Consider the following 20404-nt stretch of genomic DNA (forward strand, 5'->3'; position numbering starts at 1 on the left):
CATGAGCCGGCACCGTGCGCTGGCAGCCCAGAAAGCCAACTGTGTCCTGGGCTGCATCCAGAGCAGCGTGGGCAGCAGGTTGAGGAAGGGGATTCTGCCCCTCTGCTCTGCTCTCGTGAGACCCACCCTGGAATACTGCGTTCATCTCTGGAGTCCCCAACACAAGAAGGACATGGAGCTGCTGGAGTGGGTCCAGAGGAGACCACGGAGATGATCCGAGGGCTGGAGCACCTCTGCTCTGGAGACAGGCTGAGAGAGTTGGGGCTGTTCCGCCTGGAGAAGAGAAGGCTCCGGGGTGATCTTATAGCAGCCTTCCAGTACCTAAAGGGGCTACAGAAAAGCTGGAGAGGGGCTTTGGACAAGGGCGTGTAGTGACAGGACAAGGGGAAATGGATTTAAACTGAAAAGAGGGGAGATTTAGGTTGGATATAAGGAAGAAATTCTTCCCTCTTGAGGGTGGTGAGGCACAGGACCAGGTTGCCCAGAGAAGCTGTGGCTGCCCCATCCCTGGAAGTGTTCAAGGCCAGGTTGGATGAGGCTTTGGGCAACCTGGCGTAGGGGATGGTGTCCCTGCCCATGGAAGGGGGGTTGGAACTAGATATCTTTGAGGTCCCTTCCAACCCAAACCATTCTATGATTCTATAAAAAATTTGCTTTCTTTACTGATAGAGTAATTGGGGAAGACTAGAAACAGTTACTCTAGTATAAACAGCTTATCATACACAGCTTCCTCCTCCTGGCACCTGGTAGCCAACATTGTCAGCAGCTCACATGAGCTGGATGTCATGTTGCAATTCACGTGTAGTGCAAAGAGTCATAGAATGGTTCCCTCCCTCAATGGTTCTCTCTACTACACCAGGTTGCCCAAAGCCTCATCCAACCTGGCCTTGAACACTTCCAGGGATGGGGCATCCACAACTTCTCTGGGCAACCTGTTCCACTGGCTCACCACCCTGCATGAACGTGTCTTTCACCTTTCCCCTTGCAGGTTAGGGTGTGCAGTGACTTCCCTTTACTCTGTAGTGCCCCTTTTTTTGGTGGTACGACTGTGAAAAATGATGTCAGTGCTACTTATTCATCCCAGTTAAGTGGTTAAGGCAGAAGTATTGATGCCTCACACTCTGGAGGATGGTAGGCTGCTTCAGATGGCACTCGGAGCATCTGGCTTGGGAGCCTGCCCTCTTTGCTGGGTAAGATAGCGAAGGCCTGAGTGAGGGAGCTATTGGAGCAGTTTTATGAGACTGCTAAATAAATAAAGAAGTTTCTCTCACTCCGTAAGCAGCTTTAAAATGATCTTGGCTACAGTAGATGTGACTAGCGTCTTGGGTTTTTGTTCTGTCTTTCTAAACATTTGTCCCTCCTAGACTTGTTAAAAAGGGTTCTGAAGAATTGGGAGAACAGCACTGTCTCAGTAGAATAGCTGACTTGCTTGTATTAGTAGTTCTGAGTGTTCCTTAAAGAATACAAACTGTAGAATAAATCATCTCAAAATGCAGTCTTAAACGCACCTTGGTGGTTAATTTAAACTCCGAAGCTTAGGCAGAAATGCGTAGGCTTAAATTAAAAATCTTATCTCAGTCTGCCTAAATAAGAATCCCTGTTGCCTTAAACAGGAGAATAAAGTGGTTTAACATGATCATAACTGTTCTCAGCTGTTCTGGGAAAACCCCACTTTCTCCTGAATTGGGTAAGCCGATGTGCAAGAGCTAACACTAAACTGGAGTGCTGCTTTGGTGACGGTCAGGCTGCCTTGCTGTCCTGCCCCCTTCTCCTGGCTGTGCTTCTGTAACTGATGGACTGTGGAGCTTAAGTGCATTGGAAAACCCTGTCTGGTGAGTGGCAGTGGGCAACGTCAGCCTCACTCATGGAAGGGTTTAGCTCACACTGGTCAGGCTCTCTCGTGCCCAGTGCACTGTGAGTTTTCTGTGGTGCTGCTTACAGGTGTTCAAGAATGGCTCTACTGAGCCTTACTGGGTGGGAACTCCCAGGTACCCAGCGACCTAAGTGAACTCCATCTTCACAGTGTGGTGTTCAAAATCAGGAACTTGGTTTCTGATCATTCTCTTGGCTTTTAATTTGCCTGTTACAATGCTCACCCAGATAACTGGTGAGGTGGCATGACTTTGTCGTGTAGTGTGGATCAGTCTCCAGATGTGCTGAGTTAGGATTGTATGGGAGACTGTCTGGCACTTCCAGCTCTTGTGAATCTTTAACGTAGCTACTTGTGTAATTTCCCAGATATTGCCCTTGCTGCAAAGAAGGCTGCACTAGAGGAGTGTTGCCAGCAGGTCAAGGGAGATGAGCCTTCTCCTCTGCTGAGCACTGGTGAAGCCACAGTTGGAGCACTGTCCAGTGCTGGGCTTTCCGGAACAAGAGAGACATGGACGTACCAGAGGGAGTTCAGTGAAGGATCATGGACGTGACGAAGAGACTGGAGCATCTCCTGTTTGAGGACAGGCTGAGATAGCTGGGACTGTTCAGCCTGGAGAGCAAGAGGCTCAGGGAGATCTTGTCAATGTATACGAATACTCGAAGGGAGGGTGCAGAGATAAGAGCTAGGCTCTTCTCAGCGGTGCCCAGTGACAGGACAAGAGGCAATGGGCACAAACTGAAACACAGGAGGGTCCTTCTGAACATTAGGAAACACTTTTTTTTTTAACGGTGAGGTTGCCAAGTGCTGGCACAGGTTGCCTTGGGAGGTTGTGGAGTCTCCCACATTGGAGATACATTCAGAGGCCATCTGGACATGGTCATGGGCAACTTGCTCTAGATGGCCCTGTCTGAGCAGGGGTGTTGGACAAGATGGTTTGTTGAGAACCCTTCCAACCTCACCCAGTCTGTGATACACTGGGCAAAACTTAACTTTTCTTCTCGTCACCAGAAATTGTTGAACTGACTTAGCAGGAATTCCAGTTGCTTTGAAGCAAGAAGTTTAAACTGCTCAGATTTAAAGGTACACTTCCTGTGAGACTAGGTAAGACGAGAGTTTGAGATGGGACTGTGGTTAGGAAATAGGATTTAACTCAAGCAGAGGCCAGAGTTGCTTTAATTTACTCAGGTGCCTCTTGCCCATTCACAGTCAGAAACCAGTCACTTGGTGGTTAGCACTTGAGCTTGTTGGACAACAGTGTTTTCAGTTGTGTTTTAATGTTACAAGCTCAGTGTTTGTCAGTGCTAATGAAACTTTGACAGCTGTAGACCTTCAAAGTTCCAAGGGTCTGGGGCCTGAAACTCAAAACACAGTGATTGTACAGGCGAATACTCCTTCCAGGAGTCGGCTTTCTTCCTGCTTTTGAGGAACAGTGACCTGAAGTAGTGGACCTTGTGTGGAGGCTTTTGGCTGTCAGGCTGATGATGAGCAAAGGAGGAGTCCTAGCTGGTGTGAGAAGTAGGACAGCTGGATAAAGCCTCCAAAACGGAATTAAGAATTCCTCAGCAGCAGTAGGTGTCTGAACCTCAAATTTATGCTAGCAGAGATGTTTCATAATCCCCAGAGCACCAGGCTGAATGAAACCTGAGCTGACAAACTTCCCTGCTTTCATACTCAGAAACTTGGCTGGACAAGCTGGATCAGAAAGCACAGCGCTGTCCGTCAGAGCCTGTGGCCTGGTCACCAGGAGGATGACGAACTGCTTTCCATAGAAAGAACTTAACTGGCATGTTTGTCGTTTCACCTGGAGCTTCCATTCCTGTGAGCTTGTGATACTGCCGTGGCATGCAAGAATTGATACTTCCTGATTTTTGTCCGACTGCTCCATGTCCGTGCACGAGCTTTTTGATTAGATGGTGATCTTGAGACGACTGTGAGACTTCAGATGGGCCAGACAGCTGAGTTGCTGTCCCGACAGCCTGGCACACAAAGTGACCGTCTCACCGTCTTCTTGGTACTTCAACGAAAAATTTTGTTGGTGCAGTCTTTACGCTTGCTTAGAGGTTGGACCTCCCTTGGGGAGAAGACTGGTTTGGGGTCTGCTGAGGCCTTTTGGCCCATGCAGGAGTTGAGCCTACAAGAATAATGATTTTTTTTTTTAGAAGGCAACTTACCTGTTCCCCTCATTCTACTGATTTAGGCTGTTGTGCTATTTGCCTTTAAGACAAAAGTTAAGATAGCAGGGGCCTTCAAGGAGATGTGTTTTTGACCTTGGTGCCCGGGAAGGCCCTTTACTTGTAAATGAATTCCAGATTGGCTCTCCTCAGAGAGCGGTAACTGCACCAAACGAGCTGTTGAACCAGGCCACAACCAGAATTGGTGCTTGCTTTTTATCTCCCTGCTGTGATTCAGCCAGAGACTTCATTGCTTCTCCTTATCCTGAAGTGTCCTGTAGATGAGTGCTTTCCTGAAGCAAGTGGTGTTTGCAATTCCAGCTAGACTTCAATAGTAGTATCTGTAGTGGCTAGTAGTCCATATTCACGGGACAGTTGGAAGTGGTGGACACTAGACCTGTTCAGACTTTGCCAACGAGGTAGAAGATTTGGGTTTTGAATTTGGAAGGTGACTTCTGCATTGAGAAAGTGGAGATAATCCTCAGCTCCTTCAAACGATCTTGATGAAGTCTGTGCCTTACAGATCATGTCTTCAGGCTTCTGCATCAAAAGCATCTTTTCTTGGTTGTCTGGGATCGCTGTCTCAGTACAGGCTGCTAGGGCAGAACCTAATACCTTTCCAGTGCTGATACCTAAAGAAACCAGGTGTAGCTTTTGGGTCTTATGTCATGCCCTAACGAGGCTTAAATAGAGTTTTTCAGTGTTGACCTGTACTGTTGAGCTTCTGTAGGAATCAACTTAGCCCGATTGACTTGAACATCAATGCAAGTTGTGTTACACAAGGCGTGTTAAACCCTGTGGCTCGTACAGAGCTGCTTCTGGCTCCTAAAGACTACTTCAGCTGCAGCTGTGTGCTCTGGACATACAAGGGTGTGTCATAGCTGCACAACACACTTTGTTATGAAGTCATCCCTGACATCAACAGGAGCTAATTGCCGTGTATAAATTGCTAGGCATCTTTGACTTCCTTCTGCTGTTGGTGCCCTAGGGAAGATGTGTGTCTTCTGGCTGAGGAGCTTATTCCCTCCACCTGGAGCTGAGGGCTTGTGGCTTCTAAAAGAGTCTGTTCAACTCATGAGTTCCAGGAGCTTTGCTGTGCCTCTTAGATTTGTGTGGGTCAGTAGATGTTCCAGTAGACAGATAGTGGTTTAAATTGTTTTCCCTGTTGCTCATTTGGCTGGTGCTGGAAGGATCTGTGGAGAGCTGACTTGGTCAATTGTCCTGATGAATGACCCAGCTGCTTCATAGCAGAAGAAACTCAGCCCTGGAGTTTGCATACTGAATTAGCATCTACCTGCTCATTGAGTCAGGTGTGGCAGAAGCAGGAAGATGAAGCTGCTCATCAGAAGTGGCAGACTACTCTTAGTGACGTAAGAGCACAGCGCAGAAGCCTGAGAAGATGAGGTCAATCTTGCAGCAATAAGCTGTGGCTAAATGTGTTGACAAGCTGTAGATGACCCGATGCTCTGCACAGAGGAGCTGCCTTGAGAAAGATTGTCCTTCTGTTTCGGAGTGTTACATACTCTGCAAAGGGAAGTCTTGCAGTGGAAACTGGGACCAGAGTAGTGCTGTGTGACACGAGCAGACCTCATTTCGCCTCAAAGAGCACATTGCTGGAGCATTGTTAATATTGTGTTAACTTTTTAAGGGTTAAGTGATCATTCTGCGTGATGAGAGTGCGTTTGTATCGCTGCTCTGTGGGGAAGCTAAGCCCATCACCATTGCTTTTTCATAAACACTTTTAGTGGTCTTTCTGCTTGATTAGTTTGGTTCTCCCAGTTCCTTGGTCATCGTGAAGGTCCATGCTTTCCCATAGTAGCAGGAAGCCTGCGAGAGGATAAGCTGGTTTTGTCTGCAGTAGATAGATGGGGATCACAGTTGAAATGTTGGAGTTAAATAGGCTGCATGGTGGGTGAAATAAAACAAAGCTGAAGCAAAACTAATATTTGGATCGAAGGGAGCTTTAAACTCAGTGTTAAAAGTCACTTAATGTTTTGCTACAGACAGGGCTACTTTAGCAGTTAAGAGTGAAGAGATGAGGAATAATTCAGTACTTGAACCCCTTGAATTGATGGGAAGCAAAATTTTATCCATTTTGCTATTACTGACAAAAATCCAAACTTAAATTCTGAAGAGTGCACGCTTCTACTGTCTCTCTTTCGGTGGAAGACTCAAAGGGATGCTGTCAAAGCGATGCCACCAGAGCAGCTTCACCTCTGGTCATGCAGGATGGGTAAGACAAGGTGTAAAACAATGTCACTTACCTGCCTCCTGTAGTTATTCAGCCTGATCTGTGGTTACAAAACTTGATCTTTGTGGACTCTCTTTTAATTGTGTCCTGCTAATCTTACAGTCATTTGACTAATAAATGTCAAGGCTTTACTGTGAGGTTTGTTGGCAGTAATACTTGATTGCAGGAGATGGTCTGGTGACTCTTCCACAGTGTTGGTCTAATTAGTTACTCTGATGCATCAAAACTCCTATACATAACGAATGCTTTAGAGTATCATTTTCTCTTTTAGTAGGCTCCTTAAACTTCATGAGAAGGTGCCTTTTCCAAGGTGTGTTTTGTAGTGGTCTGCAGGCTGCTTACACTGGTTGGTCTAAAACACGTGGGTATATGCAGTGTTCTGGTGGAAAATGTCAAGAGAAACTTCCTGAATTTATTTTGGACAAATAGCTGGGTTCAGCTGGCTATTAAAATTAAACCAGTTTAGATAACTCTCAGTTAAAAATGTTTTTCTTGCTGAGGCTATACAGATAAAAAAGGGAAAGATGTGAAGTTACCAGCAAGAGCAAGCATAATGGAGAATGGTTTTGATTAATGGAGACTTACAAAAATAAAACAGAGCAGCTGAATGTGGCAGTGCAGCTTGAAGCCAAATAATTGTGTCCAATTTTATTCAAGGTTTTTGGAGTGATACTTCTTATAAAGCCAGTGAACTGCTGAGGAATGAAATCTAGAAATGCTTTTTTTGAAGTGACTAGGCTGTCAGAATTCATCACGGGAAGCGTGTGGCTACTGATTGAGTTCTAACAAACCACGGTCTCTTTTAGAAAAGAGTATTAGTGGCATGGGATTTTCGCTAATGGCCAGCAAGTAGCAGTGATACGCTCACGTTGCTGGCCTGTAAACCAACAACTGAAACTCCTAGACTGGGCCAGGGGTTGAATCTCCTCTTCCTTTCAGCAAAGGAGGTGGTGTTCAAAGCAGACTTGCATCTTGCTGGACAAAACTTGTTTGTGGGCAGTGCCAGTCTGTCGGACTGCCGTTGCTCTGGAGGACATGAAGCAACACCCTGGTTACCCTGGTGCCCGTGCTGACCAAGAACACCGCCTTTGGTCTGGCACTGAGGGCGGATGGTGGAAGGGGTTTTTGCAAGGCTGATGGCAGGAGGAACTCCCACCCAGTGCCATGGGAATTGGGGAAAGGGGTTTTGTAGTGGTTGGGGGAGGCAGTTGGAGAGGACTGGACAGACTTACAGCGTGGTTTGCTGATGAAGGGTGGGCTGTTGTCTTCAAAAAAAAAAAAGTCCTTGGTTATTAAAGGACTGTGGTAAGATAAAACTTGAGGGAGTAGTTAAAATAGTTGACCAGAAAACTTGGATTGGATTTCCCACAGCTTCTGCTAGCTGTTTTTCTCGTCCTACCAGCTGAAGAAGCTTAAATGACCAGAGCAGTGGAGTCTGGACAAACACAAAGAAATGAACTAGAGGAAAACAGCTGGAGAAACAACCACGTTGAATCTAAACTGACTGGCAGCAGCAGGGTGTGAGGTGACAGGGACATGTGGGTTTTACTCCATGTATGTGGGGGGGAAAAAAACCAGTGCTGAAGCTGATGGAAAACACTGCAGGTGCAGAATGTGCTGTGCCCCTTGTGAAGGGGCAGCAGTTTGGGACTAGTGGCTTCTGTGTGCCTGAAGCACAAAATTAAAGTCTTTGTGTTCTGAGAGGTGGTTGAAAAAATGGTCTGAGTGTCAGTTAATGGTAGAGATAATTAAGCTTTTAACTCCTTTGCAAGTGTATGGCAGAAAAATTGGGAAATAGAGGAAGAGGTGGTTCTGTGTTCTAGAACAAAAAATATGTTCACTTAAATGGGAGCAGTTGATTGCTAAAGTTGTTCTAGAAGCTTTTAACTTTTGAAATTGGTAATTCATTAGTGAAGGGTCTACAGAACTTTGTAGGAAACTGAACTAACTGGGTTTCTGGGTTCTTGGTGTTGCCATCACTGAGCGAGGAGCTCAGTTAAGACCTAGTGAAGCTTTCACTTTTGTCCTGCTTTGAAAAATCTGTTCTACTTTACGTGAATATTGGCCAAGAAGGCAAGTAGCGTCGTGGCTTCTATAAGAAATACTGTGGCCAGCAGGACTAGGGCAGTGATTGTCCCCCTGTACTCGGCACTGGTGAGGCCACACCTTGAATGCCGTGTTCAGTTCTGGGCCTGTCTCTACCAGAAAGACATTGAGGTGCTGGAGCATGTCCAAAGGAGGACAAGGAAGCTGGTGAAGGGTCTGGAGCACAAGTCTTATGAGGAGTAGCTGAGGGATCTGGGGTTGTTTGGTCTGGAGAAAAGGAAGCTGATGGGAGACCTCTACAAGTCCGTGAAAGGAGATTGTAATGAGGTAGGTGTGGATGTCTTTTCCCAAGTAGCAAGTGACAGGCCAGGAGGAAACAGCCTCAAGCTGTGACCGGGGAGGTTTAGATTAGAAATTAGGGAACGTATATTCATGAAAGGGTTGTCAAGCATTGGCACAGGCTGCCCAGGGAAAGTCACCACCCCTGGTGGTATTTAAAAGACGTGGTGCTTAGGGATGTGGCTGAGTGGGGGATTTGGCAGTGCTGGGTTTACGGGTGGACTCGATGGTCTCAAGGGTCTTTTCCAACCTAAATGATTCTGTGTTTCTCTAAAGATCCAACCTGTTCTCCCCTTTTTCTCTGACTGTATCTAGCTGTTCTCGGCTTTGGGATCTCTGTTTTAAACTGTCTTTAAAAAAAACGAACAAAAAACCCCACAACACACCCTCCATCCCCCCAAACAGAGTAGTGGAATGCGTGCTGTTCTTTTTTGTTTTTCAGCTGATGTCTTTCAGCACGGTAGCTCTGCCTCCTGCTCCGCAGCACGGCAGCAACTGCTGAAAGTTTGAACAGATTTGTGTTTAGTGCCTTCAAACTTCTCGCTGCTGTCATCTCCACCTCGCTTGGAGGGTGCACTGTGACAACTCCACTGTTGCTACGATCGGTGTAGGGCCATATGGAGTGGCAGTGTTTGATTAAAACAGGCTGAGAGAAAGCAATACAAAGGAATGTTTGGCATTTCTTGGAGGGGGCAAGATGCCCCTAACATGCCTCATGTAGTGTTTTTCCAATGTGCTTTGCTTATAGCTTACTGCCTTCTTGTCTCTTCTCCTTTGGTGTGAATGTAGGAATGGACACGTGCAATTTGTAGCTTTGCAGGCTGTCTCCTGGCTCCTTGTATGGATGAAGGTTGATGCTACACTCAGTGGCATCATATGAGTGGGATGTGGCTTCTGGGATGTACACAGTATTTATTTATCCTGGAACTGTGAAGTTCAGGACTTTGTGGTTGGTATGAGTGCAGTAAGCTATGCTTGCTTGATTCATTTGGAATACTCTTCTACAGTTAATCCATCTCAACCTGCCTTATGCTCAGAAAATAATTGGATAAAGCATCTTAATTCTCTGCAAGACGAGCACATTTTTATTAAACGGTTGTTAAGTATCCGTGAGCAGCTCACGCTTCCTTCGTCTCAGTTGGATCTGTCTGCTGTTTGGCTTCTAGTGCTTCTGCAGGTCATGAACAAGGAAGTGGTCTGGTTTAGGGAAAAGCTGACTTCCAAGTGGGAAAGCAGGGATACTTTCTGAGAAGGCTTTCAGGTATAGTTTCAGATCGAACACCTCTGCCTTGTGATTTGAGACTGTTACCAGATACACCTGTTCCAGGAGGTTCCCAGTTGTGGTGGTGATATTTAAAAACTTGTGGTCATGCAAAGTCACGGAGTTGAATGGTGAGGATTTTTGTTCACACTAACTTGGCTCAAGTATGTGGGATTTAAAATGCCAAGGAGCAGTAAAGAACGATGCTAATACTAATGGCTAGAGGGGAAGAAAGTGGGGGGGCTGACTTCTACAGGTGTCTTCAGCTGCTCTTAAACTCTAATTCAGTATCTCTTTTTTCTCTCCCTAGTACTTTTGTCCATCTGTTCTCTGTTGTGTGATCCCAATCCAGATGATCCTTTAGTGCCTGAGATTGCACGGATCTACAAAACAGATAGAGAAAAGTGAGTATGGAAGCCAAAAACCACATAATGTTCTTGACAGAGCAGAATCCACACTTAAATAGTAAAGGGGAACCGAAAGGACCTGCCTCTTGGGGAAAAGATGTGAACTTTGATTTGCCTTTTTCACTTTAACTGTGGTCTTTTTAGAGATTTTTTTCCTGGGATCTGTAGTACAGCTATCTTAAGAGCACTGCAGTGCTGTAGGAAAAAGGTCTATAGGCCAGTGGAAGTGGAGGACGTAGAGGCCTTGCACTTCTGTGGTTTTATTGTGGCATTTTTGTTCCACACGATGGTCTTTCATTAGTGTTGTAGCTGTTAATTACAGGTTTGCTTGGTTTAATGCAAATGTGAAGTGAACAATGCAAATCTGTTTCCTGTGGAGCTCTGAAGTTGGACGTGACCAGCTTTTAAGAGCCTTCACTGCCTGCTTTAATTCTACATAACCAGCAGAGGGAGAGCAAGTTACTCTAGTGAGAGAGTATTTCTGTGGTAGCTATTGGTGATGGAATCATACAAGCAAGGAAATACCCAAAATACCTTGTTTCATCTTCATTTGGCAACACAAGGGAAGAACAAGCGGTGTAGAGGTGGGGTGGGAGGACTCCAAACTCCTCTGAAGGTAAACAGCAAGAATGGGGAGAACTATAGCACTAACGAGCACTTTAGAAGCAACAGCTTAATGACCATTGTAAACACTTCTGTACCTCCCTATTCCCTTCCGGATCTGGTCAGTAGTGTTTAATTTGGGAAGCTACATGGTCATCTGATGAGAAGGAGATAGGGGAAATGATGCCCAGACCTGCTTACTGTACTGCATACCTGAGAAGCAGTGTCAGAGAAGTTCATGCATCCTGATTTGGGAGAGCTGCAAGAGTAGCAGTGCATATTTCGTGTATGCAGAACTCTTTCCTATCTTTTCCCAAAACAGGGAAATCAATTTTGTGCTGGGACATAACTGGACTTGCTTCTTGAGTAGTCTCAGAACAGCAACGTAATAAATGCTCTCGCCTTCATGAATGGCTTGTCAGATTCTTCAAGCTAAAGAACATTGTCTGCAGACTAAATTCCAGCACAAGAACTTTTTTTCTACAAATTCTTGAGAACAAACCTGAGAGCAACCTGTCTTCTGTGGTCAGAAATGAGCTTTTATCAGTACTGATAATCAGTCACTGGTGTTTTACATGGGTGTCCTGAGCTTCCTCTAGCAGTGGCTCTGGCTTTAAAGGATATTTGGGTGCAAAAGCTACAGGTGGCTTGGGAAAAGGAGCATATTTTGCTTTCAGAATAAAACAGTCTGGTGGACAAATTACGCTCCTGAAAGTCTTCGAAATAGCCAAATGCAACGTGTAGCATGAAGCAAGCCTGTCGGGGTTTGGCAGCCTGGTAGATACCAGGTATTGGGTGTAAATTTATAAGGGAAGGGGAATGGGGTGAGAAGGAAGCATTAATCAGTTTTTCCCTAGAATGCCAGAAATAAAATGTGCAGTCATAGTTTTCCCAGGAGCGCAGCAGCTGGGGGCTGGGGAAGGTGCAGGTCAAGACTTCCTGAACATACTTTCCCCTCAGACCTTAGTAGCTCTGCTCTGTGGCTGGAATCACAAAGATCTTGTGTTCCTGCTGGAGATACTTGTTCTTTCTTTTCCATAAGTACCGTGGACTTTTCGTGTTTGCCTAATGTTTCAGTTTACTCCTAAATTTTACAAATCTGTGATGTTACTGGGGAGAATACAAGTTCATGCCATGTGTAGACTAGACTGCTGCAGTCAAAATGCTGTTTGGATGTGATGTTAAGTAAATCCTCTCTTTTATACATGCAGGTACAACAGAATAGCTCGGGAATGGACTCAGAAGTATGCGATGTAATTAAAGAAATTATTGGATAACCTCTACAAATAAAGATAGGGGAACTCTGAAAGAGAAAGTCCTTTTGATTTCCATTTGACTGCTTTCTATGAGCCCACGCCTCATCTTCCCCTGTGCACATGTTTACCTGATACAGCAGTGCTGCGTGTTGTACATACTTGGAACAACAAAATAGAAATACTGTATTTCCCCGTACCAACATTGACTCCTAGCAGAGAAGTGTGTGTGTGAAAAGCTGGTTCTTCAGTCATAACTTTGTGAGCCTAAAAGCATTCCTTGGTGATTTAAATTGGGTCATAAAATGTGAATGGGAGAGTTAGGGTGGATTTCGTATTCCTAGGGACGGCGTTGCTGATCCGCGAAGGGTTTTAAGTGGAATCCTTTTAAACTCATAACAGTTATGAAAAGCAAGGTGAAGAACTTGAAGCTGTTTCTGTATTCATTTTATTCTGAAGGACCTACACCTTAGGTAAATGTTCTGACCAATGAGATAAAACTGTACCCACATCCTGTGTTTAAGGTCTAAGTTTAACCGGTCGACATTTAAATGGATTGGAGCTATTAGTGCATCAAGTGATGTTGATTTGTTTCAACTCTCTCCCCTCTTTCATACTTTTTTGGTTTGTATGTGGTTTCTCAGTTAATACATAGCTAATAGCTCTTATTTTTCTTAGGTTTTTTAACTGCTTAGGTCTTTCTGGATGTAAGGGTAAAAATCCATTTGACGGAAAACTTGTGTATATTTAAAGACCCAACTGCTCCCCTGGAGCTTGTACGTTCAAGAATGATTAATCTGTGTAATAAACTGATTACTACAGTCATTACATATAACTTTGTGTGAATAGGCTTTTAATTTGAAGAGCAGTTTGTTACAGGCTGAAACCAAGGGTGGATTTCTCTCAAAACTTTGGCGTTCACGAAAGGTTGCGTTTGGAAGTCAGGAAGCAGTTTGGTTTGCGTCCCACAAGGCAGCACACCTGAGCAAGACAAACGTAAGCGCGAGCACTTACGTGAAACCGGGATGTGCAGCGTGCCAGGAATTTGACTGTTAAACCAAATCAGCAGTTTGCTAAATGAGACATTTTGCAAAAAGCCTGATGGTATTTTTCCCACTTGCATGGGACCTAACACAATGCATATGTACTGTAGGTAAGTGAAACCTTATGTAACTAAAATAATGGATGTAAAAGGGTAAAAAAACAAGCCAACAAACCTACCAAACACATCAGCACAAACTTTCATAAAATGTAGCTTTTACATAATTACTTTGCACTAAACATTTGCAAATGTTCATACAGTTTTAAATTGTACTTGTATGTGTCTCTTTTTTTTTTTTGAACAAAGTCTTCACTTGAATCTAGTGAAAAAATGTAGTTTGAAACTTTTCTTTGTATACAAGTGTATTTGCCAGCATCGTTGGTGTGAAATAGGTGAGTCTGCAAGTTTATCTCCTCTTAGTAGAATTGTAAACAAAGCCATCGACTATGAAGGAGAGGCTGTGGCCTCCAGCTCTCCAGCCACAGGGGTCTGTCCCACCCGGTTTCAAATGCATCTTTACACTCTTGCACAAACAAGGAATAAATGTCCACTGCTTTTGGTCTAAATCTGTTCCACTTGTCTCATCTCTCAGTGTCCTCGTGTACGCACTGCTGGATGTGAGTGTTAGCAGTGTTTCTTGGAGACCTCTTGCAGCAAGCTGTCGGTGCATCTGGGAGACCTGTGCATCTCTGGTGGGCTGGGCTGGAGCTGATTCTGGGCAGTACTGGAGGGCTGACTGCTGTGCTTGAAGTATCTGGCTTGCCCTTCAGTAGGGTGTGCTGCTGTGTTTCTTTAGTAGCCTTTTGGCAATGCAAGAGTGATTTGTTTGTTTGGGTGGGGTTTTTTTGTGTTGAGGTTACTTCACTAGTCAAGTAAGACGTGTCCTGAAGTGTCTACAGACTTTCCTGTTCGGTCTGCATGTGTCAAATGATGTAGAAAAGAGACAGTGGCACCGAGTTGGATAATGATCTCGTGTCCCTGGAGCACTCAGGAAAGCCAGCTGTGACCTGGCCCTTGCCACTGAAGGCCATGGCTTTCCTGGCTTTGGGTAGCTGCTGCTGCTGACAGGAATGCCTGGCTGTCTTCTGACAGTCGTCTTGCAATTCAGAACAGCAAAACGGCTCTAGAGCTGTGTTTGTTCCCAGTTCTGGTGTGTGGTAGGAGATCAGAAGTCTAAAGGATGTGCTTTGCCCAGTTAAAGACCATTTTCCTTATGCCCCGAGCAGTTCTTGCTGGGGAGAACGTGGCAGAACACCTGGTCATGTGGGGGGTGCTCAAAGCAGTTAAAACTTTTCATGTGTCACTTTGCTCTGAAGAACCAGGGTTACACAACAACCATCTCTGAACATGCTCGGTGCTTGCACTCGCCATGAAGGAGCCTTTGGGCTTAGGCTGCAGGTGTGTCTGCTTGCCCAGCCCCAGCCTGGAAGCCACCTCCTGCGAGAACGAAAGCCCCGTGGGGTATTTGAGTAGAAGGAAGGCTGTCCTCTAAACCTTGGAGCAATTGTCTTCTCATCCCTTCAGCATTAGGGAAGCCTACCTCCATCTGCAGATGGTTTGAAGAGCTTCATCCCTCCCCACTTACTGTTTCCTTCCATTCCTTGGCTCCTTTGTGTTGACTTAGAGCAAGTCCGTGATCAAGGCTGGAAATGGCAGTTGTTTTGGGGTTTGGCAGAAGCTGTTTCCTCCAGGGAATGCACAGGGGCAAGGAATAGGTTGGGGGCACCTGATGGAAGGTGAAAAGCAGCAGGAGGCCCTGCTGTCCAGCTTTCTGGGTGCATGGAGACCAACCCCTGCATGAGCAACAGCCATCAGAGGCTTTGGGAGGGATTCCAGCAGCCGTGGCCTCCCTGCCCCTGCGCTGCCCTCACCTGCCAGCGTGTGATGGTCTGTGCCAACACCACCCGAACTGCTGTACTGTGTGGCAATTAAATAATTCCCTTCAATGCACTGTGGCTTGAATGCTTTTTTTGCTTTACCTGTGCCTTTTATACCCATATTTTCTTTTTTTTTTTGGCTCATTTTGTTTTCTTTCCTCTTGTGGCTACTCCCTCCCTTCTCCCCAGTGATCCAGTTCTGCGCTGTCCTCGTCTCAGCCGTCTCCAGTCGCCCTCATCTTGGTTTATTTTAAACTTCCCGCGAAGCCTGGCTTGCTCCCTGAAAGCAGGCAGGGCTTTGTGGGCAGCGTTGGGTGGCCTTGGTGGCCATCTGCCTACTTCTGACGCGTGTGCTCTCACCAGCCCCAGCGCCGCGCTCTTCCTGGTGGAAGCTGGGAGTTAACAGCGACTTACTGGTGCTTTGATTTCGTAGCCCCCATCCTTGGTTTGGTGGGCCAGCTGCTGGTTCTGTAAAGCTGGGATCAACTCTTGGAAGAGCACAAGACCTGTGTGACGTTGGAGGAAGCCAGAGCCATCTTGGCTGCTCAGGGATTCCCACGACTCGTAATTTACTCTTCCTCTGATATGGCATCCACAGGTTTTATTTTTCTGCTGGCTTTCTGCCGCTCGGCATCCTCCCCTTGCCTTCCCCCTGTGAGAATATTTCGTTTTTGTTGTCATATAGTTAGGTCAGAGCATCTCGAGGTGAGTAGGGATGGGATGTATTTGCAATTCTTGCTGTTCATGAATAAATGTGTTTGTAATGAATGGTTTTTTATGGATAAATCAGTGGGAAATCCATCAGCGAGTTTATCTCGGCAAGTTGCCCAGCTCTATATGTTTTTTTCCTTGCCCCCAACTATGGGAAAAAGTCGTTGAGCTCCCGTTGATGGAAGCTTTTGTCAATCTGAAGCTTCTTGTAGGTGGTAGCTGGGTCCACTGAGCCTGCGGAGTGGATTTGGGGTGAAATGGGACAGGATTGGGTTGACAGACCAAGTCATGGGGTGTAGATGCAACATGGCGTTTTGCATAAGCTGGGAACTCGTGTTCACTTGGTCCCTGCAAGCCCTGGTGTTGGTTCTCAGGCTCTGCACCACCTTCCTCTGTAAGAGAAATCGTGTTTATCCGCGCTGGGAGTCCAGCCAGGCCTGGTTCTTTCTCCAGCAGAGACCAAAATAATAGGCCTGCGTGAGAAGACAGAGACAGGATGGGCAGCTGTGATGCTTGATCTGCACTTGGGCCCAGCCGAAGAGCTTCCTGAGGGGATGGGTGGGTTCTGTAACCTCTCTGGTTGTGTGGATGTCATCTTTGTCCTTATGTTTGTGTAATCACAGAACGGTTTGGGTTGGAAGGGACCTCAGAGATCACCCAGTTCCAACCCGCCTGCCATGGGCAGGGACACCTTCTGCTACACCAGGTTGCTCAAAGCCTCATCCAACCTGGCCTTGAACACTGCCAGGGATGGGGCAGCCACAGCTTCTCTGGGCAACCTGTGCCAGTGCCTCAGCACCCTTAGTGTAAAAAACTTCTTCCTTAGATCCGATCTAAATGTCCTCTCTTTTGGTTTAAAGCCATTGCCCCTTGTCCTGTCACTACACGCCCTTGTAAAAAGACATGAAAGGTGTGAAGCTGAGGGCATCATCTTCCGTGTTGTGCCACAGGGGATTCCTGTTGTCCGGTGCTGGCTGCTGGGGAGCGTAAGCTCTTCCTCCAAGTGTGTTTTCCAGATTCCTCTGATACGAAATGGTAGGTGTCCTGAAGCCATGAATGCCATACTCAAATTTCCCTCTGAACTGCACTCCCAGTCCCTGTGTCCAGCTGACACAGCATGGTCCTGCTGTCACCCAGCCTGAGCTGCTGGAGGTGGCTCAGGTGACGACAACTGGCACAGGTTTCCCAGAGAAGCTGTGGCTGCCCCATCCCTGGAAGTGTTCAAGGCCGGGCTGGATGAGGCTTTGGACAACCTGGTGTAGTGGAGGGTGTCCCTGCCCATGGCAGGGGGGTTGGAACTGGATGGTCTTGAAGGTCCCTCCCAACCCAAACCATTCTATGACTCTATAACTCCAGGTACAGCGGGTCACGTCTTGCTCCCTGTTCTCAGCAGTGGAGGAGCCATCTGGGCTCATCGGGCTGGGTGAAAGGAACAAGCTGATGTTGGGCCACTGCAACTGCTGGCGAGATGGGCAAAAAGCACTGATCATAGTGCTGTAGGTGAGGGGGGCAGAACCTGGAGGTACTGGTACAGAGGTTCCTGACCCCCTTTCCCTTAACCAAAATGGGTGTGTTTATCCAAATGCCCTGCTCACCTCCTGAGGCACCCCCCGTGGTTGTGGTTCTTGGGAGATCTGATTTCCCTGCTGTGCACCCGCTCTTGAGCCAGCGGTCAGCAAGTGTTGGTAAGACCTTTGTGCAGCTTGGAAGTGTGATTTTTTTTTTTCTTTTAATTTTATTTTTTTTCCTAAGCCTTGACCTAGAACTTTATGGAGTAGACGAGGTGACGCCGTCAGTGGCCCTTTGCGGGCTCTGTGTATTGCTGGTTCAAGGTGGGATTCGGGAATTTTGCGTTCCTGCAGGGAGTCGCGCGCATCCCTCGCTCCGTGCTTGGGAGCAGCCCCAGGAAACTCAGCAGTCCCGTTGGGACGTCGTGTGGAGCGGACAAATAACCCGGTGTCTCCAGAGCTTCAGGAAAAACACAATTGCACCTTCCAGCTTTGCCTTGGCTGTTGGGTGTTGGCCTGCCCTCTGCTCAGCACTCTGGATGGAGAGGTGCTCCCAAGCGTCCGATCCTCTGTTCTCCTCTTGATTCTGGGCATGGCTTCCCTGATTTGCCCCTTTCTTTTTATTATTTTTATTTTAACTCCCCCCTTGGCTGACACCTCACAGGGTAACAGCTCAGATTTCCAGGAAAGCAAACGGAGTGGAGCGGTGGGTGAAGATGCACGAGCGGGGTGAGGCAGGCCGGAGCGGTGGGTGGGCTCCTGGGTGGGCTCGGACTGGGTGCTGTAACTAAGCAGGTGCCAGCGGCAGCTCGGCTCCGGAGACGGAGGCTGCGTGCGCAGCCCAGACGTGGCACCTGGGTCCCTGGTGAGCTGTTGGCAGCGTGTTGCCGCGTGTTGATCTTGCCATGTTAGTGGCTGGGATTGACCCCGTTGGTTTTACCACTTGTATAAAGCTCTGTGCAAGTTTTTTTTCTTTTTCCTGTTGTAATGCTCAATACCAACGTGAACTACTTGGTTGTTCAACTTGCAATCCCTTCTTGGAAAAGCTGGTGAAAAAAACTGTAGGAACTTCTCTGCGTCCACGTTGGACACCTCATGGGAGGACGGGCTTTGGCCAAGCAGATTCTGTTGGGTTCGTTGTGGGTTGAATGTTCAAAGGCTGCAGTCTGAGATGACGTACAACAGGTAAGTGTAGAAGCTCCGTATTTAAATGCTGAAATTTTTGCTCAAGTCAAATCTTGCCTCGCTCAAGTAACTCAACTCACAACTGACGTGTTGGTCCCTGTAAGGCACCCACCAGGAAAACCATACTCCTTGTCCAGAGTCTTATTTCCAAGACTTCCCCTTGCCAGTGCCTCCTCCAGGGATGGGATGGTCTTGGCTGAGTGTCCGGGAGTTGGTGCAGCCCCAGCCCAGCCCCATGGAGGAGCAGACGGGGCAGGCCTGGGAGCACCTCGAGCCCTGCGCTAAGGGCATGTGCCCTGTCTGGAGTCGACGTGGGACATGACTGGGGGAGGTGTTGATGCAAAGGTGAAGGGACTTCGCTGTGGTACTTGAACCTCTCCTGCTGTGACCGGTTCCTACCATGCAGTAGCGACATGCTCCTGCCGGTGACTTGCGTTGCCTTACCACGAACTGCATGGGATTGATCCTTCAGGCTGCTCAGCCCTATTTCTCCTTTTTATTGCTGTCCCTCTTCTCTTTTTCTCCTAGCAAACTTGACTTTCTGCCCGGCTGTGTTTGTACCAACCCTTGCCCAAGCCCCTTGGCTGTGTTAGTAGCATAGAATCGTAGGATGGTTTGGGTTGGAAGGGACCTCAAAGATCATCTAGTTCCAACCCCCCTGCCATGGGCAGCGACACCCTCCACTACACCAGGTTGCCCAAAGCCTCATCCAACCTGGCCTTGAACACTTCCAGGGATGGGGCAGCCACAGCTTCTCTGGGCATCTGAGCATAGATGTCCTCTCGGCCAAGCCCTTGGCTGGGCATCAGCAACAGTGGAAGGGTGGCCAGCAAGAGCTGTGGGACCATTTTCCCTGTATAGGTTGGTACAGGATTGAGGTGGGGGGGAGCTGGAAGCTTTGTGGAGTTGTCCCGCCACCGAGGGAGAATCCGCTTGCACAACCGCTGTAAAAACTGCTCGGTGTTTCCAGATTTGGAGGGTTTTTTTCTAGCTCTGCCTTTCAGCCTATGGATATGACTGTTGTTGCAATGTTGTCTGCTGGGAGAGGAGCTGGAGCTGGCGATGAGACCAGGAGTCCTCAAACCTCTCGATGTAAATAGGGGATCTGCTGGATTCATGTCCTTTCCTTGGAGCCCAAGAAGGCGAAGTGGCCCAGACTGAGCCTTTGCACAAGGGAAGGAAACCCAACCCAGAAACTCCTTCCAAAGAGAAACCATCCTTCCTGCCCTGAGGCTGCCTGTCTCTGGGTACGGCTGGAACCTCAAGAGCTTCTCCAGGAACCACCAAGAATGGGCCCATCTCCTCCCCACAGCCTGCAAGGGCCAGGGGGCTGACACTGAGCTGGTGCTGCCTTTGCTGAGCTGCTTGGGGGGCTGGGGATGCACAAACCCCTGCCCCAGGCTGGCTCACAGCCCCCTCAGCCCCTGGCTCGGGGGGTTGCCTGTGGGACGGGGGGATGCTGGGGAACCTACTCTCGGGCAGCTGCTTGCAGAGGGGAGGCCAGGGACAAGGGTCCTGGGGAGGGAGGCTGGAAGCTCTTCCTTAAGTGCCAGGGGGTTGTGGGGGCAAAAGTTCCCCCTGTGCTGCTGGGGAAGTGAGGATGTGGGAAGGGGCGGGTGGGGTGACACGAGGGGAATATTCATTTGGGTGGGATTTGTCGGGCTACACTTGGGTTTTCCGTCTGCGGGTGCAGCTGGGCACAAGGGGCTTCCCAAGCGCGTGGATCCTGGGAGCCCGGGGGGAGGAGAGGACAAGGACCAGGGGGGCTGGAGGACAGCAGTGTGCCCTGGTTGGGGACCAGCCACCCCACTGCTGACCCCTTGGTGCGGGTGAAAAAAATACGTCTGAAAATAGGAAAAATTCCCCTAGCAGGGCCA

At 47.7% G+C, this 20404-nt stretch overlaps 1 protein-coding gene across 2 annotated transcripts in view; it reads left to right on the top strand.

Annotated features, from left to right (window-relative positions):
* Nucleotides 1-13791, top strand: part of UBE2D2 (ubiquitin conjugating enzyme E2 D2) — a 31676-nt gene extending 17885 nt beyond the window's left edge. Inside the window, exons 6-7 of one of the 2 annotated variants that reach the window (XM_086621744.1) lie at nt 10252-10345; nt 12163-13791. In XM_086621744.1, the coding sequence (XP_086477870.1) occupies nt 10252-10345; nt 12163-12208 (140 nt within the window). In that variant the 3' untranslated portion in view covers nt 12209-13791. Of the gene's footprint in view, nt 1-2238; nt 2550-10251; nt 10346-12162 lie in introns of those variants that run through there. The other variant, XM_086621743.1, reaches the window with a different exon arrangement.
* Nucleotides 13792-20404: the final 6613 nt, after the last annotated feature.

The sequence above is a fragment of the Tauraco erythrolophus genome, chromosome 16, assembly GCF_009769465.1.
Source record: "Tauraco erythrolophus isolate bTauEry1 chromosome 16, bTauEry1.pri, whole genome shotgun sequence".
Taxonomy (NCBI): domain Eukaryota; kingdom Metazoa; phylum Chordata; class Aves; order Musophagiformes; family Musophagidae; genus Tauraco; species Tauraco erythrolophus.